The following is a 27,672-nucleotide window of genomic DNA, read 5'->3' as shown; positions in this document are numbered from 1 at the left end:
AAGGCTTGAAGGTGAAGCTTGTGGTTGTCCCAGGAAAGGGTGACTGCAATGAGTAGACGGGAGTTGGACGGATGGGAGGAGGATATGTTTCTCGTTACAGTTCCCCCCGGTCTGTACGGGACAGAGCGTTTCCCTGGAGCCCGGAACACGTGGAACGGAAATGGCCCGGTTTGCCGCAATATAGACAGCGTCGCTCCCTCATCCGGCGGTCTCTTTCAGCCTGGTAGATGCGTCCAATCTGCATGGGTTCCGGTGGAGCCAGCGAGGATAAAGGTGGGGACTTGGAGCTGGGACTGATAGGAGCTAGAGGTCTACGGTTGAGTTCTCTCTCTCAGACGCTGGTCAATGTGTGAGGCCAACTTGATCAGGGACTCGAGATTGTCTGGTGGTTCCCGAGTGGCCAGTTCATCTTGGATAGTGTCGGAAAGGCCTTTCAGAAAGCACACCGTGAGCGCCTCGTTGTTCCAGCCACTCGCTGCTGCCACCGTGCGGAACTGGATGGCATAGTCCGTCACGCTGCGCCGACCTTGGTGGAGAGTCAGGAGCTGTTTGGCTGAGTCAGGACCACTGCTTGGGCCTTGAAACACTCGTTTGAATTCCTCAGCAAAGGCAGAGTAGCTGGCACAGCAGGAACTATGGGCATCCCACACAGCAGTAGCCCAGGCCAGGGCTTTTTCCGACAGCAGGGTGATGATATATGCGATCTTAGACCGGTCGGTGGGGAACGACGAGGGTTGCAGCTCGAAGGAGAGAGAACATTGGGTGAGAAACCCTTTACAAGCACTTGGGTCACCTGAGAACCGTTGGGGAGGTGGAAGACGAGGTTCAGCCAGAGGGTTAACTGCCATGGGTACGTGAATCTGAGGTACTGGGACGGGAACTGTTGCCGGGGTAATTTGATCAGATATCTGCTTTATGGAAGTCAGCATCTCCGACAGAAGATGAGAATGTCTAGCCATTAAGGCCTCTTGCTGAACCAGGACGGCTTCGTGGCGTTGGACAGTCTCCTGGTGGTGGGACAGCATGGCAACAAGGTCCTGGGAACTGGCTGCCTCTGGGTTCATTTTTGGCTCTGTGTTTCTGTCAGGACCCGGTTACGAATCCGGGTCTCCGGAGTGAGAAACAGTCACTTAACCAACTGAGCCACGAATAGTCGGCAGAACCCAGAAGATGAGGCAGACACAGCAGTACTTGAGACGGTGTATTTAATGAAGTAAAAAGTGAAGTTCTTCAGGAAAACATGTTACTCCACAACCTCAAAAGGAATTCCACAAGAACAAAGGTAATCCTCCAAGACAAAAAGGTAAATCCACAAGGTGGAAGGTATAGCACAAAAAGCCTCAAAAATATACTCAAAACCAAACAAACAAGAACAAAAAACAGAATTCCACAAGAGAGTCCACCGGGATCAACAAGAGTTTACAGAGTACTAGGGCTGGGTGCTAACATACAAACACAGAGCAAAGAACAGAGGAAAACAAAGGGTTTAAATACAATCAGGGGAAACGAGGCACAGGTGCAAATAATAATGGGGATCAAGGGAAAACAAAAGGTCAAAAGGCACAATGGGGGCATCTAGTGACCAAAAACCGGAACAACCCTGGCCAAATCCTAACACTTGCAATACACATCTCTTGGCACTCTAAAGCCTGGATGGTTGTTTACCCAGTAACACATGCAGATCACAAGGCGGTCTGCTGACTTGCTGAAGGCGACTGTTTTCTGCCTTCTGACCCCCCTCAGGGCCACTCACATTGTAAAAGGAGAAGAGGGAGAGGAGTTTATTTGTCTTGTGATAGCTTGTAAGAGGGCGGCGCCGCCACAAACAGAACTGTAAACCCTGCCCTGGAATGTGGGACTTAGGCTCTCGTTACAACGACTCAAACATGTAGGGGGTCCAGATTTAAGTTGTATCAGCTTGAAATTTACTATGCCACGCCTCCAAAATAATTTTCCACTGTACCTTACCTTTTCGAGTGAATTGTAGAGTTACCACCCATGACTGTATTTGTTAGTAAAAGAGACATGGTTGTGGAATTCGTTCATTTTCAGTCCTGTGGCTTTCACCAAATGAGTTCCTAGGTGAATATTAACATTATAATTTAACTCTGTATGACATTACATTTCTCATTAAGGCCATATTATGAGGCTTAGCTTTACTCTAATACAGTGGCCAGAAACTCATGGTTTACAGGCCACATCAGCCCATCAGGCCATTTCCAGGAATCATCCAAACGGGATATCTGGAAAACATTGGGAAATTTACCGGAATTTTGCAACCCTACCTGCAAGTCACATTATGCTGGCTTGCAAAATTATGTGTAATTCCTATTGGAATCTAGCCAGAGTTAAGATATCCAACAGTTGGAATTTTTCATAATGACTGCCAGGGTTAGGAACAGTGTTGGGAGACTGCTAAGTGTCTTGCCGTGTCTGAATCCTGGCTTAGGAAGGCCAACAAAAATTTGGAGATTTCCATACCCAGCTATAACATTTTCCATCAAGATAGAACTGCCAAGGGGGAGGAGTTGCAGTCTACTGCAGAGATAGCCTGCAAAGTAATGTCATACTTTCCAGGTCCATACCCAAATAGTTCGAACTACTAATTTTAAAAATGACTCTCCAGAAATAAGTCTCTCACTGTTGCTGCCTGCTACCGACCCCCCTCAGCTCCCAGCTATGCTCTGGACACCATTTGTGAATTGATCACCCCCCATCTAGCTTCAGAGTTTGTTCTGTTAGGTGACCTAAACTGGGATATGCTTAACACCCCGGCAGTCCTAAAATCTAAGATAGATGCCCTCCTATCTCACACAAATCATCAAGGAACCCACCAGGTATAACCCTAAATCTGTAAACAAGGGCACCCTCATAGACATTATCCTGACCAACTGGCCCTCCAAATACACCTCCGCTGTCTTCAACCAGGATTGCAGCGATCACTGCCTCATTGCCTGTATCCGCTACAGGTCTGCAGTCAAACGACCACCCCTCATCACTGTCAAACGCTCCCTAAAACACTTCTGCGAGCAGACCTTTCTAATCGACCTGGCCCGGGTATCCTGGAAGGATATTGACCTCATCCCCTCAGTTGAGGATGCCTGGTCATTCTTTAAAAGTAACTTCCTCACCATCTTAGATCAGCATGCTCCTTTCAAAAATGCAGAACTAAGAACAGATATAGCCCTTGATTCACTCCAGACCTGACTGCCCTCGACCAGCACAAAAACATCCTGTGGCGGACTGCAATAGCATCGAATAGTCCCCGCAATATGCAACTGTTCAGGGAAGTCAGGAACCAATACACGCAGTCAGTCAGGAAAGCAAAGGCCAGCTTTTTCAAGCAGAACCCCCAAAAGTTATGGGACACTATAAAGTCCATGAAGAACAAGAGCACCTACTCCCAGCTGCCCACTGCACTGAGGCTAGGTAACACGGTCACCACCGATAAATCCATGATTATCAAACTTCAACAAGCATTTCTCAACGGCTGGCCATGCCTTCCTCCTGGCTACTCCAACCTTGGCCAACAGCCACCCCCCCCCCCGCAGCTACCCAAGCCTCTCCAGCTTCTCCTTTACCCAAATCCAGATAGCAGATGTTCTGAAAGAGCTGCAAAACCTGGACCCGTACAAATCAGCTGGGCTTGACAATCTGGACCCTCTATTTCTGAAACTATCCGCTGCCTTTGTCGCAACCCCTATTACCAGCCTGTTCAACCTCTCTTTCGACTCTGTCAATCACCATATTCTTATCGGCAGACTCAGTAGCCTCGGTTTTTCTAATGACTGCCTTGCCTGGTTCACCAACTACTTTGCAGACAGAGTTCAGTGTGTCAAATCGGAGGGCATGTTGTCCGGTCCTCTGGCAGTCTCTATGGGGTGGTAACTCTACAGGGTTCAATTCTCGGGCCGACTCTTTTCTCTTTTCTGTATATATCAATGATGTTGCTCTTGCTACTTTCTATTCCGCAACAAAGCCTCCTTCACTCACGCTGCCAAACATACCCTAGTAAAACTGACTATCCTACCGATCCTCGACTTTGGCAATGTCATCTACAAAATAGCTTCCAATACTCTAATCAGCAAACTGGATGCAGTTTATCACAGTGCCATCTGTTTTGTTACTAAAGCACCTTATTACCACCCACCACTGCGACCTGTATGCTCTAGTCGGCTGGCCCTCGCTACATATTCGTTGCCAGACCCACTGGCTCCAGGTCATCTACAAGTCCATGCTAGGTAAAGCGCCGCCTTATCTCAGTTCACTGGCCACGATGGCAACACCCACCCGTAGCACGCGCTCCAGCAGGTGTATCTCACTGATCATCCCTAAAGCCAACACCTAATTTGGCCGCCTTTCCTTCCAGTTCTCTCGCTGAAGTTGGTGACTTTTATCTCCCTCACCAACTTTAAACATCTGCTATCTGAGCAGCTAACCGATCGCCGCAGCTCTACATAGTCCACCAGTAAATAGCCCACCCAATTTACCTACCTCATCCCCATACTGTTTTTATTTATTTACTTTTCTGCTCTTTTGCACACCAGTATCTCTACCTGCACATGACCATCTGATCATTTATCACTCCAGTGTTAATCTGCAAAATTGTAATTATTCGCCTGCCTTTTGCACACAATGTATATAAACTCTTTTTTTCTTTTTTCTACTGTGTTATTGACTTGTTTATTGTTTACTCCATGTGTAACTCTGTGTTGTTGCCTGTTCACACTGCTATGCTTTTATCTTGGCCAGGTCGCAGTTGTAAATGAGAACTTGTTCTCAACTAGCATACCTGGTTAAATACAGGTGAAATAAAATAAATACAAATAAATAAGTAAGCAATTTCAAGTGGAACAAACATTTCAGTAACGGGTGCGAAAAATCTAACTAACTGATTGGATTAGTTTTGAAAAATGTATTTATCTTTTCTAGCATTAGGAAAGCATTAGGAAAGTTTTCAGTCCCCTTAACTTTTCCACATTTTCTACGCTACAGCCTTATTCTAAAATGGATTACATTTTTTCAAAAATCCTCATCGTTCTCCAAACAATACCACGTAATGACAACATGGAAACAGGTTTTTAGAAATTTTGGCAAAACAAATACAGAAATACCTTATTTACATATTCAGACCCTTTGCTATGAGTCTCGAAATTGAGCTCAGGTGCATCTTGTTTCCATTGATCATCCTTGTGATGTTTCTAGGACTTGTGGTAAATTCGATTGATTGGACATGATTTGGAAAGGCACACACGTGTCTATATAAAGGTCCCACAGTTGACAGTGCATGTCAGAGCAAAACCCATGCCATGAGGTCGAAGGAATTGTCCGTAGACCTCTGAGACCGGATTGTGAAGAGGCACAGATCTGGGCAAGGGTATCAAAAAAGATTCTGCAGCATTGAAGGTCCCCAAGAACACAGTGTCCTCAATCATTCTTAAATGGAAGAAGTTTGGAACCACCAAGACTCCTAGAGATGGCCTCCAGGCCAAACTGAGCAAATGGGAAGGAAGGGCCTTGGTTAGGGAGGTGACCAAAAACCCGATGGTCATTCTGAAAGAGCTCCAGAGATCCTCTGTGGAGATGGGAGAACCTTCCAGAAGGACAACCATCTCTGCAACACTCCACCAATCAGGCCTTTATGGTAGAGTTGCCGGACGGAAGCCACTACTCAGTCATTTTGGATTTTAGATTTTGCCAAGAGGCACCTAGAGGACTTTCAGACCATGAGAAACAAGATGATCTGTTCTGATGAAACCAACTCTTTGGCCTGAATACCAAGCGTCACATCTAGAGGAAACCTGGCACCATCCCTACGGTGAAGCTTGGTGGTGGCAGCATCATGCTGTGGGGATGTTTTTCAAAGGCAGGGCCTGGGAGACTAGTCAGGATCGAAGGAAAGATGAACAGAGCAAAGTACAGAGAGATCCTTGATGAAAACCTGTTCCAGAGCGCTCAGGACCACAGACTGGGGCGAAGCTTCAACTTCCAACAGGACAACGACCTTAAGCACACAGCCAAGACAATGCAGGAGTGGCTTAGGGACAAGTCTCTGAATGTCCTTGAGTGGCCCAGCCCGAGCCCGGACTTGAACCCAATCAAACATCTCTGGAGAGACCTGAAAATAGCTTGCAGAGACGCTCCCCATTCAACCTGATAGAGCTTGAGAAGATCTGCAGAGAAGAATGTGAGAAACTCCTCAAATACAGGTGTGCCAAGCTTGTAGGGCTATACCCAAGAAGACTCGAGGCTGTAATCGCTGCCAAAGGTGCTTCAACAAAGTACTGAGTAAAGGGTCCGAATACTTATGTAGATGTGCCATTTCAGTTTTTACATTTTTTTTTAAATTTGCAAAACTGTTCAAAAAACTGTTTTTGATTTGTCATTATGGGATTTTCGTGTGGATTGATGAGGGGGAAAAATGATTTAAGCCATTTTAGAATAAGGCTGTAACATAACAGGGCCATAATGGGGCCTAAGGCACTGCCTCTAAGGCACTGCCTCACAAACCTATAGGCGTCAATACAGATCCGGGTTCGATCCCGGGCCGCGACCGGGAGACCCATGAGGCGGAGCGCAATTGTGTTGTCTGTGTTAGGGGAGGGTTTGGCTGACCAGGATTTCCTTGTTCCATCACGTTCTAGTGACTTCTGTGGTGGGACGGGCGCATGCACACTGACACGGTCGCCAGTTGGACGTGTTTCCCCCGGCACATTGGTGTGGCTGGCTTCCGGATTAAGCGAGCAGTGTCAAGAAGCAGCTTGGCAGGGTCGTGTTTTGGAGGACGCATGGCTCTTGACCTTTTCCTCTCGCGAGTCTGTACGGGAGTTGCAGCGATGGGACAAGACTCTAACTACCAATTGGCTATCGCGAAATTGGGGAGAAAAAGGGGTGAAAGAAAGAACCATGCCCGTCCCACCACAGAAGTCACAGGTTCTTCAGCAGTGTTTGATATTTTTTTTCTCTTTTTTCCCCTCCCCAATTTCATGGTATCCAATTGTTTTTAGTAGCTACTATCTTGTTTCATTGCTGCAAGTCATCGCTACAAGACAAAGGTTGAAAGTCATGCGTCCTCCGATACACAACACAACCAAGCCGCACTGCTTCTTAACACAGCGCGCATCCAACACGGAAGCCAGCCGCACCAATGTGTCAGAGGAAACACCGTGCACCTGGCAACCTTGGTTAGCACGCACTGCGCCTGGCCCGCCACTATTTGGTCTTATGAAAGATTCAAATGCGATTCAAATGGAAATGCGACTGACAGGGTTATATTGAACAACGTGTGAATAAAATTATTGGGCTGCTGAGGCTGGATTGTAGATAACATGTTTTGTAAATTTGTTTCTCCGTACCTTGGAAACACAGTAACCTAGTTTGATGTTTGAGTGAATAGTCTCCAAGTCTTTTTTATGTTCTGGCGTGAAATCAGCTATCCTCTCATCATGTTATATGAGATCATTCTCCCAATAAAGCTCAGATAATTGGTCAGACACACTCGTTCAAATGCACACACACACACACACACACACACACACACACACACACACACACACACACACACACACACACACACACACACACACACACACACACACACACACACACACACACACACACACACACACACACACACACACACACACACACACACACACACACACACACACACACACACACACACACACACGTATAATTGATGGCCACACCCTTCTGTGCGCACGCGTGTGTGTGTTTGCATGCATGTGTATGACTAATTATCCAAGCCCTCCCTGTATGCGTGACCAATCACATCAAAGCTAAAGCAGCTAACCAATCAGATAGGCCTGGTGTAGAGTGTGAAGAGAGGGCCAAAGGCAACACAGATCACACAGAATGAAGAACCTTGAATCTATACACTTTACTTTAGGAAAATAATGTGGCTCTTCGCTAAATTTCAGATGGCCAATTTTTCTTAGGCAATAGTGAATCTACACTGATTTACAAAATATTAAGAACACCTTCCTAATATTGAATATTTGCCCTCAGAACAGACTCAATTTGTCTGGGCATGGACAGTACAATGTGTCAAAAGCGTTACACAGGGATTCTGGCACATGTTGACTCAAATGCTTCCAACAGTTGTCAAGTTGGCTTGATGTACTTTGAGTGGTGGACCATTCATGAAAAACCCAGCAGCGTTGCAGTTCTTGACACACTCAAACCGGTGCGCCTGGCACCTACTACCATACCCTATTAAAATGCACTTAAATATTTTGCCTTGCCCATTCAGCCTCTGAATGGCACACATACACAATCAATGTCTCAAATTTGTCAAGGTTTAAAAATCCATCTTTAACCTGTCTCCCCTTCATCTGCACTGATTTGAAGTGGATTTAACAAGTGACACCAATGGGGATAAAATCTATCAACTGAATTCACCTGGTCAGAACAGGTGTTCCTAATGTTCTATGCACTCAGAGTATAAATGAATCGCACTTTATAAAAAAGAGATTACTACTTTATTATTAAACTGTCGATCATTTCAATTTTCCCAAAACTGCGGTGGATTATATGAATCATTACTGTGTGATCTTTCTTTCAGGCAGGAAGCTGGGCTATACGTTTGACAGCGGTAACTTCCACAATGTGTCTCTGGGCCAGGGACAGGAGGTGGTGGCTGAACAGGCTCTGGATCTGGCAGCTAATGAGGGACACTGGGTTATACTGCAGGTATTCAGATACACACACACACTCAGAGGTACACACAGGCGCATGCATACATGCGCACACACACACACTCACACACACACACACACACACACACACACACACACACACACACACACACACACACACACACACACACACACACACACACACACACACACACACACACACACACACACACACACACACACACACACACACACACACACACACACACACACACACACACATAGCCGACTGCCTAAACCAGCCGTTGCTAAGACAACACTGAGCTAATATACAGCTGGGATTCCAGAACAGGCCATGTCATGAAATGTCATTTTACTTTTGTGTAATTAAAAAAATCTATTCTTTCCCGTGTTTAAGGTCATATTGTTTCTCTAATCCATTGTGCTTTGCACATATTGTTGGCTTTTTGCTCTCCTTTGTGGTTCAACTGCATATGAAATAGTATAATTTCCTGGAGAGAGAGAGAGGCCCGGTATTATTCAGTACAGTATCTGGTTCCTCAGTGTGTGTTCTCATATCTGGAGGGCAAGGCCAGTCAGCGTTTGCATTTTAAGCCAGCTCGTTTGTTGAATCCTAATGGGGAGTATCGACAGATATGAACGCCGGCACAGGGCACAGAGACAACTCTTGGAGAGAGAATGTGTGTGTGTGTGAGGGGGGGGGTCTCCTTTATTCACAGTGCTGGTAAAGCAGAGAATTTCTTGCTATCCCTTTCTTTCTCCTCTCTTTCTTCAGCTCTCTCTCACCCAGTCATCACAGAAACAAGCAGCATCACTTTTTCAATCCATCTCTCCTTCTGTCTCTGTCTGTGTCTCTCTCTCTCCCAGCCACACACACAGCCAGCATCACAGAGACAAGCAGCGATTGAATTACCTTTGCATAAGACTCCTGATCGATACAACTTTAAAAAAACTTGTCCCCGTGGCAACCAACCTCACCGCCCACTCACTCTATCATCCTCTGTCTGTCTGTCTGTCTGTCTGTCTGTCTGTCTGTCTGTCTGTCTGTCTGTCTGTCTGTCTGTCTGTCTGTCTGTCTGTCTGTCTGTCTGTCTGTCTGTCTGTCTGTCTGTCTGTCTGTCTGTCTGTCTGTCTGTCTGTCTGTCTGTCTGTCTGTCTGTCTGTCTGTCTGTCTGTCTGTCTGTCTGTCTGTCTGTCTGTCTGTCTGAATATAAGATCAGCGTCAACTCACCATCAGTACGACCAAGAATATGTTTTCCGCGACGCGGATCCTGTGTTCTGCCTTACAAACAGGACAACGGAATGGATCGCATGCAGCGACCCAAGGAAACGACTCCGAAAAAGAGGGAAACGCGGCGGTGTTCTGGTCAGACTCCGAAAAAGGGCACATCGCGCACCACTTCCCAGTATTCTTCTTGCCAATGTCCAGTCTCTCGACAACAAGGTTGATGAAATCCGAGCAAGGGTGGCATTCCAGAGGGACATCAGAGACTGCAACGTTCTTTGCTTTACGGAGACATGGCTTACTGGGAAAACGCTATCCAGGGCGGTGCAGCCAACGGGTTTCTCCACGCATCGCGCCGACAGAAACAAACATCTCTCTGGTAAGAAGAGTGGCGGGGGCGTATGCCTCATGACTAACGGGACATGGTGTGATGAAGGAAACATACAGGAACTCAAATCCTTCTGTTCACCTGATTTAGAATTCCTCACAATCAAATGTAGACCGCATTATCTTCCAAGAGAATTCTCTTCGATTATAATCACAGCCGTATATATCCCCCCCAAGCAGACACATCGATGGCTCTGAACGAACTTTATTTAACTCTTTGCAAACTGGAAAACATTTATCCGGAGGCTGCATTCATTGTAGCTGGGGATTTTAACAAAGCCAATCTGAAAACAAGACTCCCTAAATTTTATCAGCATATCGATTGCGCAACCAGGGGTGGTAAAACCTTGGATCATTGTTACTCTAACTTCCGCGACGCATATAAGGCCCTGCCCCGCCCCCTTTCGGAAAAGCTGACCACGACTCCATTTTGCTGATCCCTGCCTACAGGCAGAAATTAAAACAAGAGGCTCCCACGCTGAGGTCTGTCCAACGCTGGTCAGACCAAGCTGACTCCACACTCCAAGACTGCTTCCATCACGTGGACTGGGACATGTTTCGTATTGCGTCAGATGGGAATATTGACGAATACGCTGATTCGGTGTGCGAGTTCATTAGAACGTGCGTCGAAGATGTCGTTCCCATAGCAACGATAAAAACATTCCCTAACCAGAAACCGTGGATTGATGGCAGCATTCGCGTGAAACTGAAAGCGCGAACCACTGCTTTTAATCAGGGCAAGGTGTCTGGCAACATGACTGAATACAAACAGTACAGCTATTCCCTCCGTAAGGCTATTAAACAAGCTAAGCGTCAGTACAGAGACAAAGTGGAATCTCAATTCAATGGCTCAGACACAAGAGGCATGTGGCAGGGTCTACAGTCAATCACGGACTACAAGATGAAATCCAGCCCAGTCACGGACCAGGATGTCTTGCTCCCAGGCAGACTAAATAACTTTTTTGCCCGCTTTGAGGACAATACAGTGCCACTGACATGGCCTGCAACGGAAACATGCGGTCTCTCCTTCACTGCAGCCGAGGTGAGTAAGACATTTAAACGTGTTAACCCTCGCAAGGCTGCAGGCCCAGACGGCATCCCCAGCCGCGCCCTCAGAGCATGCGCAGACCAGCTGGCCGGTGTGTTTACGGACATATTCAATCAATCCCTATACCAGTCTGCTGTTCCCACATGCTTCAAGAGGGCCACCATTGTTCCTGTTCCCAAGAAAGCTAAGGTAACTGAGCTAAACGACTACCGCCCCGTAGCACTCACTTCCGTCATCATGAAGTGCTTTGAGAGACTAGTCAAGGACCATATCACCTCCACCCTACCTGACACCCTAGACCCACTCCAATTTGCTTACCGCCCAAATAGGTCCACAGACGATGCAATCTCAACCACACTGCACACTGCCCTAACCCACCTGGACAAGAGGAATACCTATGTGAGAATGCTGTTCATCGACTACAGCTCGGCATTCAACACCATAGTACCCTCCAAGCTCGTCATCAAGCTCGAGACCCTGGGTCTCGACCCCGCCCTGTGCAACTGGGTACTGGACTTCCTGACGGGCCGCCCCCAGGTGGTGAGGGTAGGCAACAACATCTCCTCCCCGCTGATCCTCAACACGGGGGCCCCACAAGGGTGCGTTCTGAGCCCTCTCCTGTACTCCCTGTTCACCCACGACTGCGTGGCCACGCACGCCTCCAACTCAATCATCAAGTTTGCGGACGACACAACAGTGGTAGGCTTGATTACCAACAACGACGAGACGGCCTACAGGGAGGAGGTGAGGGCCCTCGGAGTGTGGTGTCAGGAAAATAACCTCACACTCAACGTCAACAAAACTAAGGAGATGATTGTGGACTTCAGGAAACAGCAGAGGGAACACCCCCCTATCCACATCGATGGAACAGTAGTGGAGAGGGTAGCTAGTTTTAAGTTCCTCGGCATACACATCACAGACAAACTGAATTGGTCCACTCACACTGACAGTGTCGTGAAGAAGGCGCAGCAGCGCCTATTCAACCTGAGGAGGCTGAAGAAATTCGGCTTGTCACCAAAAGCACTCACAAACTTCTACAGATGCACAATCGAGAGCATCCTGGCAGGCTGTATCACCGCCTGGTACGGCAACTGCTCCGCCCTCAACCGTAAGGCTCTCCAGAGGGTAGTGAGGACTGCACAACGCATCACCGGGGGCAAACTACCTGCCCTCCAGGACACCTACACCACCCGTTGTTACAGGAAGGCCATAAAGATCATCAAGGACATCAACCACCCGAACCACTGCCTGTTCACCCCGCTATCATCCAGAAGGCGAGGTCAGTACAGGTGCATCAAAGCTGGGACCGAGAGACTGAAAAACAGCTTCTATCTCAAGGCCATCAGACTGTTAAACAGCCACCACTAACACTGAGTGGCTGCTGCCAACACACTGTCATTGACACTGACCCAACTCCAGCCATTTTAATAATGGGAATTGATGGGAAATGATGTAAATATATCACTAGCCACTTTAAACAATGCTACCTTATATAATGTTACTTACCCTACATTATTCATCTCATATGCATATGTATATACTGTACTCTACATCATCGACTGCATCCTTATGTAACACATGTATCACTAGCCACTTTAACTATGCCACTTTGTTTACTTTGTCTACACACTCATCTCATATGTATATACTGTACTCGATACCATCTACTGTATGCTGCTCTGTACCATCACTCATTCATATATCCTTATGTACATGTTCCTTATCCCCTTACACTGTGTATAAGACAGTAGTTTTGGAATTGTTAGTTAGATTACTTGTTGGTTATCACTGCATTGTCGGAACTAGAAGCACAAGCATTTCGCTACACTCGCATTAACATCTGCTAACCATGTGTATGTGACAAATAAAATTTGATTTGATTTGTCTGTCTGTCTGTCTGTCTGTCTGTCTGTCTGTCTGTCTGTCTGTCTGTCTGTCTGTCTGTCTGTCTGTCTGTCTGTACCACCCTCATAGAAGGAGGGAGAAAGAATGGAGGGAGGTCTGTCTCTTTTCTATTTCAATCCCTCTTCTCATCCTCTGCCACTGTCTCCTGCTCTTTTCACACCCTGCCTCACATTTTCCAAAATGTCTCCTCTTCTGCCTTACATTCCTCCCATCTTTCTAACCTCAGTCATCCCATCCCACTCTCGTATCCAGGCCTTGATCCCACAACAAACACACACACACACACCTTTTACCTCCCTCTCATCATCACCCACTGGTCCCTCCATCCCAGCATCAGATCAGTAGCAGGCTGCAAAGCTGGGTTAATGGCAGGTTCTACTTCACTGCAGGTAAATTACTCTGGCCCCTGTTCTCCTCTCTCTCCTATGTTTCTGACGGGAGCATTATCCCTATACCACTGCACACCGGGCCCTGTCCTATCCTTACTCTTCACAGCCCAACCAGGACCACCCAAAGACACTTTGAGAGATGCAGAAACCCACCTAGAGAGAGAGGGAGAAAAGAGAAAAGGCAATCAATCTGGCAGATTGGAGCTGAATAGGCTATATCCCCCAGACCTAGGAATATATTTGAGCTGAAGAGCCCATATCCCCAGCAGTGGGATTCTATTGAGTGGACCTAAAATACCCAGGTCCCCCAGGCACTTACTCCTAAAGGCACAGGGACGCTCACAGTCTAGCAAAATAGATGGAAAGGAAATAGGGCGAGACGCTTTAGAGAAAAAGTTAGTTTCTCTCCCTCTTTTTCATCTTTCTTCACTTCACTCTGTAAGGTGCATGATAGCTTGGGTATTTGGGTAGTGTTGTAAAGTTTAATGCAGACCACTTTTTCTTCTTGTGAGTTTTCAGTGAGAGAATGATGTGAACGAGAGTTGAATTAATCAGAGTCGTCACTGTAAGGATCCTATTGCCATAGGCTACATGCCATTTTAAATCCTCATTTCATTCAGCCATACTTCTTCTTAGTCTTTCATTATTGTTATATCATATTTGCCTTGGCGCCCTAGCAGCAGCCTAAGCAGAAAGCTCCTGTAAATTATGAAATATTTTTGTAATTAATAGATTTTCTTTATCTACAAATCTTTTTAAGAAGTAAAAAATAATATAGCTAATTAATTAAATCCTCTACAAAGTCAAGACTGAAGTTGGCAAGTAATTTGTTTGTTTGGTAAACTAGCTAACGTTAGCTTGCTAGCTGTTTTGATTTGAATGCCAGCCAGTGTCATGCAGGTGAAAGAGGACCCAAAAGCGACTTAACAGAAACAGAGTTTATTAAAGTCCAAAACGGAATAACAGAAATCCTCTAGACTTGTAGAGGGGAAACAACTGGAGAAGCGGCCACAGACTGCAGGTCGCTTCGGGTAGGCGCAGGCCGTAGTCGACTGAGACACCTGCTCACACGCAGCATCTGATGAAGGCACAAAACACGACAGGACAGGGTGATACACAATCACGGCAAAAACACGACAGGACAGGGCGAAACGCAATCACAGCATGGTGAATCCAATACAAGGAACCGACGGGACAGGAACGGAACACAAAGGAATAAATAGGGACTCTAATCAGGGGAAAGGATCGGGAACAGGTGTGGGAAGACTAAATGATGATTAGGGGAATAGGAACAGCTGGGAGCAGGAACGGAACGATAGAGAGAAGAGAGAGCGAGAGAGTGAGAGAGGGAGGGGGAGAGAGAGGGCTAGAAGGAGGGAAAGAACCAAATAAGACCAGCAGAGGGAAACGAATAGCATGGGAAGCACAGGGACAAGACAAGATAATAAATGACAAACATGACAGTACCCCCCCACTCACCGAGCGCCTCCTGGCGCTCTCGAGGAGGAACACTGGCGGCAACGGAGGAAATCATAGATCAAACGGTCCAGCACGTCCCGAGAAAGAACCCAACTCCTCTCCTCAGGACCGTAACGAAAAACGATAAAAAGGGAAACTAGGGTACTACTCTAAAAAAAAATGAGAACTAGGGACAGACTGAGACACAGCAAGGGCAGGGACAAGAACAGGAGAGATGCGATGGCAGGGAACAGACTGAGACCCAGCAAGACCAGGAGCAGAAGCAGAAAAAAATTACCAGACTTCTTCTGCGCGCAGTCTGAACACGCAGCCACGAAACGGCGCGTGTCACGCTCCTGAGTCGGCCACCAAAAGCGCTGGCGAATAGACGCAAGAGTGCCTCGAACACCGGGATGACCAGCTAACTTGGCAGAGTGAGCCCACTGAAGAACAGCCAGACGAGTGGAAACAGGAACGAAAAGGAGGTTACTAGGACAAGCGCGCGGCGACGCAGTGTGCGTGAGTGCTTGCTTAACCTGTCTTTCAATTCCCCAGACTGTCAACCCGACAACACGCCCATAAGGAAGAATCCCCTCGAGATCAGTAGAAGCCACAGAAGAACTAAACAGACGGGATAAGGCATCAGGCTTGGTGTTCTTGCTACCCGGACGGTAAGAAATCACAAACTCGAAACGAGCGAAAAACAACGCCCAACGAGCTTGACGGGCATTAAGTCGTTTGGCAGAACGGATGTACTCAAGGTTCTTATGGTCTGTCCAAACGACAAAAGGAACGGTCGCCCCCTCCAACCACTGTCGCCATTCGCCTAGGGCTAAGCGGATGGCGAGCAGTTCACGGTTACCCACATCATAGTTGCGCTCAGATGGCGACAGGCGATGAGAAAAATAAGCGCAAGGATGAACCTTATCGTCAGACTGGAAGCGCTGGGATAGAATGGCTCCCACGCCTACCTCTGAAGCGTCAACCTCGACAATAAATTGTCTAGTGACGTCAGGAGTAACGAGGATAGGAGCGGACGTAAAACGTTCTTTTAGAAGATCAAAAGCTCCCTGGGCGGAACCGGACCACTTAAAACACGTCTTGACAGAAGTAAGAGCTGTGAGAGGGGCAGCAACTTGACCGAAATTACGAATGAAACGCCGATAGAAATTAGCGAAACCTAAAAAGCGCTGCAACTCGACACGTGACCTTGGAACGGGCCAATCACTGACAGCTTGGACCTTAGCGGAATCCATCTGAATGCCTTCAGCGGAAATAACGGAACCGAGAAAAGTAACGGAGGAGACATGAAAAGAGCACTTCTCAGCCTTTACGTAGAGACAATTCTCTAAAAGGCGCTGTAGAACACGTCGAACGTGCTGAACATGAATCTCGAGTGACGGAGAAAAAATCAGGATATCGTCAAGATAGACAAAAACAAAAATGTTCAGCATGTCTCTCAGAACATCATTAACTAATGCCTGAAAAACAGCTGGCGCATTGGCGAGACCGAACGGCAGAACCCGGTACTCAAAATGCCCTAACGGAGTGTTAAACGCCGTTTTCCACTCGTCCCCCTCTCTGATGCGCACGAGATGGTAAGCGTTACGAAGGTCCAACTTAGTAAAGCACCTGGCTCCCTGCAGAATCTCGAAGGCTGATGACATAAGGGGAAGCGGATAACGATTCTTAACCGTTATGTCATTCAGCCCTCGATAATCCACGCAGGGGCGCAGAGTACCGTCCTTCTTCTTAACAAAAAAGAACCCCGCCCCGGCCGGAGAAGAAGAAGGCACTATGGTACCGGCGTCAAGAGACACAGACAAATAATCCTCGAGAGCCTTACGTTCGGGAGCCGACAGAGAGTATAGTCTACCTCGAGGAGGCGTGGTCCCTGGAAGGAGATCAATACTACAATCATACGACCGGTGAGGAGGAAGGGAGTTGGCTCGGGACCGACTGAAGACCGTGCGCAGATCATGATATTCCTCCGGCACTCCTGTCAAATCGCCAGGTTCCTCCTGAGAAGTAGGGAGAGAAGAAACGGGAGGGATGGCAGACATTAAACACTTCACATGACAAGAAACGTTCCAGGATAGGATAGAATTACTAGACCAATTAATAGAAGGATTATGACATACTAGCCAGGGATGACCCAAAACAACAGGTGTAAACGGTGAACGGAAAATCAAAAAGAAATAGTCTCACTGTGGTTACCAGATACTGTGAGAGTTAAAGGTAGTGTCTCAAATTTGATACTGGGAAGATGACTACCATCTAAGGCAAACATGGGCGTAGGCTTGTCTAACGGTCTGAAAGGAATGTTATGTTTCCGAACCCATGCTTCGTCCATGAAACAACCCTCAGCCCCAGAGTCAATCAAGGCACTGCATGTAGCACCCGAACCGGTCCAGCGTAGATGGACCGACATAGTAGTACAAGATCTAGATGAAGAGGACTGAGTAGTAGCGCTCACCAGTAGCCCTCCGCTTACTGATGGGCTCTGGCCTCTTACTGGACATGAATTAACAAAATGTCCAGCAACTCCGCAATAGAGGCACAGGCGGTTGGTGATCCTCCGTTCCCTCTCCTTATTCGAGATGCGAATCCCTCCCAGCTGCATGGGCTCAGTCTCAAAGCCAGAGGAGGGAGATGGTTGCGATGCGGAGCAGGGAAACACCGTTGATGCGAGCTCTCTTCCACGAGCCCGGTGACGAAGATCTACCCGTCGTTCTATGCGGATGGCGAGAGCAATCAAAGAGTCCACATCTGAAGGAACCTCCCGGGAGAGAATCTCATCCTTAACCACTGCGTGGAGTCCCTCCAGAAAACGAGCGAGCAGCGCCGGCTCGTTCCACTCACTAGAGGCAGCAAGAGTGCGAAACTCAATGGAATAATCCGTTATGGACCGTTCACCTTGGCATAAGGAAGCCAGGGCCCTAGAAGCCTCCCCACCAAAAACTGAACGGTCAAAAACCCGAATCATCTCCTCTTTAAAGTTCTGGAACTTGTTAGAGCAATCAGCCCTTGCCTCCCAGATAGCTGTGCCCCATTCTCGAGCCCGGCCAGTAAGGAGTGAAATGACGTAAGCAACCCGAGCTCTCTCTAGAGTATGTGTTGGGTTGGAGAGAGAACACAATCTCACACTGCGTGAGAAAGGAGCGGCACTCAGTGGGCTGCCCGGAGTAGCAAGGTGGGTTATTAACCCTAGGTTCTGGAGGCTCGGCAGGCCAGGAAGTAACAGGTGGCACGAGACGTAGACTCTGGAACTGTCCAGAGAGGTCGGAAACCTGAGCGGCCAGGTTCTCCACGGCATGGCGAGCAGCGGACAATTCCTGCTCGTGTCTGCCGAGCATGGCTCCTTGGATCTCGACGGCAGTGTAACGAGCGTCTGAAGTCGCTGGGTCCATTCCTTGGTCGGTTCCTTCTGTCATGCAGGTGAAAGAGGACCCAAAAGCGACTTAACAGAAACAGAGTTTATTAAAGTCCAAAACGGAATAACAGAAATCCTCTAGACTTGTAGAGGGGAAACAACTGGAGAAGCGGCCACAGACTGCAGGTCGCTTCGGGTAGGCGCAGGCCGTAGTCGACTGAGACACCTGCTCACACGCAGCATCTGATGAAGGCACAAAACACGACAGGACAGGGTGATACACAATCACGGCAAAAACACGACAGGACAGGGCGAAACGCAATCACAGCATGGTGAATCCAATACAAGGAACCGACGGGACAGGAACGGAACACAAAGGAATAAATAGGGACTCTAATCAGGGGAAAGGATCGGGAACAGGTGTGGGAAGACTAAATGATGATTAGGGGAATAGGAACAGCTGGGAGCAGGAACGGAACGATAGAGAGAAGAGAGAGCGAGAGAGTGAGAGAGGGAGGGGGAGAGAGAGGGCTAGAAGGAGGGAAAGAACCAAATAAGACCAGCAGAGGGAAACGAATAGCATGGGAAGCACAGGGACAAGACAAGATAATAAATGACAAACATGACAGCCAGTGTCCGGAGGTTGAGGATGGAGACAAGCCGAAAGCAAGAGGTGGGCAGCGATGAGGATCGTAGTGAGGACAAAGTTACAAGGCTGTTCTTTAATTATTATTGAAATGTGGTGTGTTTCTGGCGCCACATGACTGCCGTAGCAACATCCAAGTGGATGCTCAATTTTGTTTGTAGTGAAGGACTAGCTAGCTAGCAATCTACTACGGAGTACTTGTCTTTTTTGTGTGTGCTTTGAAGCGCTTTGAGATTCTTTGAAAAGCGCTATATAAATTAACATAATAATAATAATATTTTTTTCATCTACAAAACTATTCCGGTGCTGAATATAGTGTGGATGTTTCTTCTGCATAATAGCTATATTCTCAAACTCTACAGTCTGTTTGGTTATCCTTAATGCCTATTCTGTCATTCTGCCCAAGTCTCTGCTACAGAGACATTGTTATAAAGACATAGTCAGAGGCCAGCTGTGGAGATGCCCTTAGGGCAGAGGGCCTTGATGTGAGCAGAGGAAGCCGTGGAGAGAGTGAGGACTGAGTGTGTGAGCAGAGGAAGACGTGGAGAAAGTGAGGACTGAGTGTGAGAGCAGAGGAAGACGTGGAGAGAGTGAGGACTGAGTGTGAGAGCAGAGGAAGACGTGGAGAGAGTGAGGACTGGGTGTGTGAGCAGAGGAAGACGTGGAGAGAGTGAGGACTGAGTGTGTGAGCAGAGGAAGACGTGGAGAGTGTGAGGACAGTGTGTGAGCAGAGGAAGACGTGGAGAGAGTGAGGACTGGGTGTGTGAGCAGAGGAAGACGTGGAGAGTGTGAGGACAGTGTGTGAGCAGAGGAAGATGTGGAGAGAGTGAGGACTGAGTGTGTGAGCAGAGGAAGACGTGGAGAGTGTGAGGACAGTGTGTGAGCAGAGGAAGATGTGGAGAGAGTGAGGACTGAGTGTATGAGCAGAGGAAGACGTGGAGAGAGTGAGGACTGAGTGTGTGAGCAGAGGAAGACGTGGAGAGTGTGAGGACAGTGTGTGAGCAGAGGAAGATGTGGAGAGTGAGGACTGAGTGTATGAGCAGAGGAAGACGTGGAGAGAGTGAGACTGAGTGTGTGAGCAGAGGAAGACGTGGAGAGAGTGAGGACTGAGTGTGTGAGCAGAGGAAGACGTGGAGAGAGTGAGGACTGAGTGTGTGAGCAGAGGAAGACGTGGAGAGAGTGAGGACTGAGTGTGTGAGCAGAGGAAGACGTGGAGAGAGTGAGGACTGAGTGTGTGAGCAGAGGAAGACGTGGAGAGAGTGAGGACTGGGTGTGTGAGCAGAGGAAGACGTGGAGAGTGTGAGGACAGTGTGTGAGCAGAGGAAGATGTGGAGAGAGTGAGGACTGAGTGTGTGAGCAGAGGAAGACGTGGAGAGTGTGAGGACAGTGTGTGAGCAGAGGAAGATGTGGAGAGAGTGAGGACTGAGTGTATGAGCAGAGGAAGACGTGGAGAGAGTGAGGACTGAGTGTGTGAGCAGAGGAAGACGTGGAGAGTGTGAGGACAGTGTGTGAGCAGAGGAAGATGTGGAGAGTGAGGACTGAGTGTATGAGCAGAGGAAGACGTGGAGAGAGTGAGGACTGAGTGTGTGAGCAGAGGAAGACGTGGAGAGAGTGAGGACTGAGTGTGTGAGCAGAGGAAGACGTGGAGAGAGTGAGGACTGAGTGTGTGAGCAGAGGAAGACGTGGAGAGAGTGAGGACTGAGTGTGTGAGCAGAGGAAGACGTGGAGAGAGTGAGGACTGAGTGTGTGAGCAGAGGAAGACGTGGAGAGACAGCCGGGTGGGCCTTGGTGTTGCCACAGGCCATGTTCACTATTGACATCATGTCATAGCAAAAAACAAAATTAGTCAGCGATGGTGACAACATCATTATAAGAACTGGAGGGTTGGAGGTACTTAACAGAGAACAAAGAAAATATCTCGAAGGTATTTTTCTTTCTCCTCTCTCTCTCCCTCTCTCTGAGCCTGGGTGGTTTCATTAAGGTGACAGGCTCTAAGGGAGGCCTCAGTCTGTCTGTCTGTCTGTTTAGGCTCTTTATTACACACTCGTTAGTCAGACGCCAACAGGAGAGCTTGTTCTTCAAGGCAATGAAAAAGCACTTCAATTTAAAGTTTTAATTTGTGTCTCGTTCAATATGCTGTAAGTTTACAGGCTCCTAACTTGGATCTATCTCAATATTACCCCCTCAGCTTCGGGCTATGTATTCTTCTCACTAAACACACAAGGAAACGTCTTCTCGTTCTCTTTCGCTTTTATTTATTTGTTTTGTCATCTAAAATTTGAGGTGATGTTGCTCCAGAGGATCTCCTGTCATTTGGAAAGAGGGTTAACTTGAACAATCAGAGGGATGATTAAATTTAGAGTGCCGTAGGAGATGAGGAGAAGGCAAAGCGGCTTATGAATTAATGACTGCAGTTATTAGTGGTGTAATTAGATTTGGGTAACACGCGGGCGGGCAGCGCTCTGGGCGGTGATGTGAGGGGCTTGGCTCATCACCATGAGGACTTCCTCTCTCAGGGTTAGGAGTTAGGACACACGGAATGGAAAATTGATCTCAGACAAGTTTATGTAGTGCTATCGCAATGTTATCCCTATACAGGGTGGAAATGTACATGCTGAGGGGAATAGAAAAAGCTACAAATGCACAGTCACACCTGCAACAAAACGTGTTGTGTATGTAAATGTGGACTTGTTTGAGGCATGCTGGCTGTATTTATTGATGTTACTGTAATATTTCTCCCTATAGAACATTCACCTGGTGGCGAGGTGGCTGGGTTCTCTAGAGAAGCATCTGGAGCAGCATGGAGAGAACAGTCACCAGGACTTCAGAGTCTTCATCAGCGCTGAGCCTTCAGGGACCCCAGAGGGCCACATCATACCACAGGGCATCCTGGAGAACTCCATCAAAATCACCAATGAACCACCCACTGGCATAAACGCCAACCTGCACAAGGCCCTGGACAACTTCAACCAGGTAACACACAAATAGGCATACAATGTATGATTTCTCTTTCTCTCTCTCCCTCTCTTCATTTTCATTTTCCCATAAAAGAAGCAGTCCAGACGTCCCATGTTTACGTGCCAGTTTTTCTGTGGTGTTGTCATCAAGTTGCCGATTTGGTGTGCATTAGCAGCTCAACAGATTGAGTTTTTTTTTTTTTATTTCACCTTTATTTAACCAGGTAGGCTAGATGAGAACAGGACCTGGCCAAGATAAAGCATAGCAGTGTGAACAGACAACACAGAGTCACACATGGAGTAAACAATTAACAAGTCAATAACACAGTAGAAAGAAAAGAGAGTCTATATACATTGTGTGCAAAAGGCATGAGGTAGGCGAATAATTACAATTTTGCAGATTAACACTGGAGTGATAAATGATCAGATGGTCATGTACAGGTAGAGATATTGGTGTGCAAAAGAGCAGGAAAGTAAATAAATATAAACAGTATGGGGATGAGGTAGGTAAAATTGTGTGGGCTATTTACCGATAGACTATGTACAGCTGCAGCGATCGGTTAGCTGCTCAGATCGCAGATGTTTGAAGTTGGTGAGGGAGATAAAAGTCTCCAACTTCAGCGATTTTTGCAATTCGTTCCAGTCACAGGCAGCAGAGAACTGGAACGAAAGGCGGCCAAATGAGGTGTTGGCTTTAGGGATGATCAGTGAGATACACCTGCTGGAGCGCGTGCTACGGGTGGGTGTTGCCATCGTGACCAGTGAACTGAGATAAGGCGGAGCTTTACCTAGCATGGACTTGTAGATGACCTGGAGCCAGTGGGTCTGGTGACGAATATTTTGCTAGGGCCAGCCGACGAGAGCATTCAGGTCGCAGTGGTGGGTGGTATAAGGTGCTTTAGTAACAAAACAGATGGCACTGTGATAAACTGCATCCAGTTTGCTGAGTAGAGTATTGGAAGCTATTTTGTAGATGACATCGCCGAAGTCGAGGATCGGTAAGATAGTCAGTTTTACTAGGTTAAGTTTGGCGGCGTGAGTGAAGGAGGCTTTGTTGCGGAATAGAAAGCCGACTCTAGATTTTATTTTAGTTTGGAGATGTTTGATATGAGTCTGGAAGGAGAGTTTACAGTCTAGCCAGACACCTAGGTACTTATAGATGTCCACATATTCTCGGTCGGAACCATCCAGGGTGGTGATGCTAGTCGGGCGTGCGGGTGCAGGCAGCGAAGCATGCATTTGGTTTTACTAGCGTTTAAGAGCAGTTGGAGGCCACGGAAGGAGTGTTGTATGGCATTGAAGCTCGTTTGGAGGTTAGATAGCACAGTGTCCAAGGACGGGCCGGAAGTATACAGAATGGTGTCGTCTGCGTAGAGGTGGATCAGAGATTCGCCCGCAGCAAGAGCAACATCATTGATATATACAGAGAAAAGAGTCGGCCCGAGAATTGAACCCTGTGGCACCCCCATAGAGACTGCCAGAGGACCGGACAGCATGCCCTCCGATTTGACACACTGAACTCTGTCTGCAAAGTAGTTGGTGAACCAGGTAAGGCAGTCATCAGAAAAACCGTGGCTACAGAGTCTTCCGATAAGAATATGGTGATTGACAGAGTCGAAAGCTTTGGCAAGGTCGATGAAGACGGCTGCACAGTACCGTCTTTTATCGATGGCGGTTATGATATCATTTAGTACCTTAAGCGTGGCTGAGGTGCACCCGTGACCGGCTCGGAAACCAGATAGCACAGCGGAGAAGGTACGGTGGGATTCGAGATGGTCAGTGACCTGCTTGTTGACTTGGCTTTCGAAGACCTTAGATAGGCAGGGCAGGATGGATATAGGTCTGTAACAGTGTTACCTCTGTCAGTGACCTTCGAGTCGACTCTGACCTGTGGAGGACACAGTCATCCACTGCAGTAGAAGCATGGCTCTCTATGGGGAAGAGGAAGATTTGGATGGGATGTTCGGATGTTTATCGACAAGCCATCTTTCTGTGATCGAAATACAGTATGACATAATTATGTGTGTGTATGCCTTCATGCATATGCATTTATGCTCGTTAGAATTACACCTCTACCTCATCAGTGCACTTCTATCTACAGTAAAACAGCTGTTAGACAGAAATGTAGCGTCTTATCAACAAGTTATCAATGCTTCTCCATCTGTAACCTACCATAACCTGCTGGGGTTCTGCCTCCATACCAATAATGCAATGCTTAGCTTCCACCCAACATGCCATTTTAAAGTGCTGATGCCTATCTCTCTGGTAGTGCATGTTTGTGTGGTAGCTAACACACACACACACACACACACACACACACACACACACACACACACACACACACACACACACACACACACACACACACACACACACACACACACACACACACACACACACACACACACACACACACACACACACACACACACACACACACAGGTCCCCTAAGGTACTGTAGAGAGCTGGGAGGGACAATATTCCAATCATGTACTGTACAGGGTGAAAGCTAATCAATGGTTTGTCTCTATACAGCCAGAACCCTTAGTAACCCACAGTAAGCCAGAGAGATGACAGTGTATTTCTTCCTTCCTGACCTTTTCAACCAGCAGATACAAAAAGCTTTAGTGTCCATTCTCATCCCCTGGCTGTGTGTGTGACGGCCAGCAGAGGACAGGAGACATTAAAGGCCTCTGGAATGACAAGGATAGGATTTTTTTTGATGTAGTTACACAGTTCTCAAAGGGCTGGAAGACACGTCATTATAGATGTATGATCAGGTCTTGGTTTATGCTTCTTATTTGCTGGTAGAGAATGTAATCAAGTGTGTGTGTCCTCTAACAGTGTATGGATAGGGAGGCAATGCTTCACTCTCAGCTGTGAGCAGCCAGAGAGGCACTGTGTGCAGAATATTAACTAACTTTCCGTGTGTGTGTTTGTGGCGTGTGTGTGCTTGTTTGTGTGTGCGTGTGCGCGCTTGTGCATACGTTCTAGGAGTCAGCTCCCTTGGGCTCGACAGGGGAAAAGCCAGAGGGCCTTCACCACAGTACTCAACCTGACACAGGCAGGAATATAAAAAGAGCATTTAAACCCACTGTTTTCATAGAGGTTATTGGCATACTTATTTCACCGTCCCTCCCCTAAGGCCTCGTGCCATCTTACATTCATTCCCCTTATCTGGGTATAATGAGCCAACGGGATGAGATCGCCTGACAAGTAGTAACAATTAAAAAATAATCTCATCCTGATGTTTATTTCCATTCTTTGTCTTCTTTCTGTCCCGCGGAGCCCCTTCGTTGCTGGGGACTTCGGCACAGAGACACCTCACAGAGAATCAGCCACAGCTTCTGACTTTCAACACAACGCTTTTGTATTGGAAATTCTTCAAAAATGCTACCCGTACTTTTCTGAGGCAGACAGTGAAACGGTGAACTTGGTTGACATTCGTCAGGAAGAGTTTTGAATGTTTGTTTAGTTGTCTGGGCCTTTGTTTTCTTCTAGGACACTTTGGAGATGTGTGCCAGGGAGAATGAGTTTAAGAGCATCCTGTTTGCGCTGTGCTACTTCCATGCGGTGGTGGCTGAAAGGAGGAAGTTTGGACCTCAGGGCTGGAACAGATCTTACCCCTTCAACACAGGAGACCTCACCATCTCCATCAATGTACTCTACAACTACCTGGAGGCTAACTCGAAAGTAACTAGTCCACACACATGCTGTATCTTATGTGCCACAATAGTAATAAAGACAACCATGTTCCATGACAGTAACACCCTTTTCACACTATTGTGCCGACCCTAAACCAAATGATGGATATTTTATTTGGCAACTATGATGGATGTGTAAACCAGGCCAACTTAGTAGAACTTGGTTTTGCTCAGCTCGATTCGGTTCTATAGTGTGAAAAGCATTTAAGATTCTAAGGTGCATTATAACTCATTTTATCTCTCCGCCCCAGGTGCCATATGATGACCTGCGATACCTGTTTGGAGAGATCATGTATGGAGGTCACATCACTGATGACTGGGACAGACGACTCTGTAGGACCTACCTGGAGGAGTTCATCAAACCTGAGATGATGGAGGGAGAGCTGTACCTGGCTCCCAGCTTCCCCTTGCCTGGGAACATGGACTACAACACCTACCACCAGGTCAGTAAAGAACCACATCTACCATCAGACCCCCCGATTCTCCCTGCCTGGGAACATGGACTACAACACCTACCACCAGGTCAGTAAAGAACCACATCTACCATCAGACCCCCCGATTCTCCCTGCCTGGGAACATGGACTACAACAGCTCTCAGGTTACCTAATGATCTTACCTCACATGGCTTAAAGCTGCAATATGTCACTCGTTGTATTTTTTCAATGTTCAAAAGCTCCAATAAGTGGGTAGTGGTCATCCAATGTGATGCAACAGTAAGGCTATTGCGCGTCTAGCCTGCCTGAGAACCGCTGTATTCATTGGTTTTCGTTTCCCCGGGTCGGGTCAGATTTTCCATCAAGATTTTGTGTGCACAAGTGACATGATTTCCATCAGTGAGGAGGACAGCTCAGGGATATTCTAACGGGTAGCGTTATAGCTAGCTAGTTGAGCCCATGGCCAATGCTTGGCTAGCGGAGCTAACTAGCTTACAGACATGGCAGACGCATAAGTAAGTCATGTCAATTATTAAATAGCAACCTTGAGAATGTGGGGGGGGGGGAGTTGGTTCCTTATCTATAACTTATCTATAACTATATTGTATACTTGGTTGTTGTGTCAATTGCGGAAGTAAAAAAATATCATCCATCATTTATTAGATAGCAACCTTGACAGTCTAAGGTCTAAGTCTGTTGTGTCAATTCAAATCTACTTGTTTTCCCCATTTTCGGCGTGCTGATATTTCTCTCCAACTCTGGAATCTGTTCTGTTTGCTTCTCTGTTATGACAGCAGGAACTTTGCTTCACCACAGCCCTCTTTTAAAGAAAAAAAATGACAACTGCCAAGATTTATATCAGTAACACTCTCTTGCTAAAATGTCTGCCAGCCCTCGCAGCCTGTCCACATTCCTCCCACCAGCTCCCCAGGGAGAGGTTGTATTTAATTATCCCCAGCCCGGGTGTTGTTCGCTGGGCATGTCTAGGCTGACAGAGACACCTGGCATGGAGGTCTGGAGCGTTTTACACTTGGCCAGCAAACAGATAGAGAGGGAGCTGAGTGGCTGAGACTTAGCTGGAGCGCCTGGAACTGGAAAGGCCTGGTGGTCCCTGGGGGTCTGTTAGGCCATGTCCACTCCCTCATCCATCTGTACTGCCCATTGTACAGGAGAGAGATGGGGATGGAGGAGGGGAAAGGGAAGGAGGGCAGGCTATGGGATTATTTGAGATACTTCTCAAAGAGGTTTTGAGATGTTTTCAGAACATTTAGGGACCAGGACAGAGAGGAGCTTTGACTGGGATAAGCCGGTTGAGTGGGGGGGTTGGAGGAGAGAGAGAGAGAAAACCAATACGAAGTAGTGATGAGAGACATGGATGGGTAGCAGGGGGATTCGTAGACTACAGCATCTGGTGAAGATAAGGACAAGCACATTGACTGCCTTGTGAGTGGTAGGGGACTGAGAAAGT

At 47.4% G+C, this 27,672-nt stretch overlaps 1 protein-coding gene across 2 annotated transcripts in view; it reads left to right on the top strand.

The window, feature by feature from the left end:
• The window catches only part of dnah9 (dynein, axonemal, heavy chain 9), a 151,310-nt gene that overhangs the window by 103,905 nt on the left and 19,733 nt on the right, over positions 1-27,672 (top strand). For both annotated transcript variants that reach the window (XM_046356968.1, XM_046356967.1), the window contains 4 exons: positions 8,585-8,712; positions 21,855-22,082; positions 25,568-25,759; positions 26,022-26,213. In XM_046356968.1, the coding sequence (XP_046212924.1) occupies positions 8,585-8,712; positions 21,855-22,082; positions 25,568-25,759; positions 26,022-26,213 (740 nt within the window). The remainder of the gene's footprint in view (positions 1-8,584; positions 8,713-21,854; positions 22,083-25,567; positions 25,760-26,021; positions 26,214-27,672) is intronic.

Source organism: Oncorhynchus gorbuscha, linkage group LG07 (assembly GCF_021184085.1).
Source record: "Oncorhynchus gorbuscha isolate QuinsamMale2020 ecotype Even-year linkage group LG07, OgorEven_v1.0, whole genome shotgun sequence".
NCBI lineage: Eukaryota > Metazoa > Chordata > Actinopteri > Salmoniformes > Salmonidae > Oncorhynchus > Oncorhynchus gorbuscha.
The sequence above is the reverse complement of the archived record's forward strand: the minus strand, read 5'-3'. Positions and strand labels throughout refer to the sequence as shown.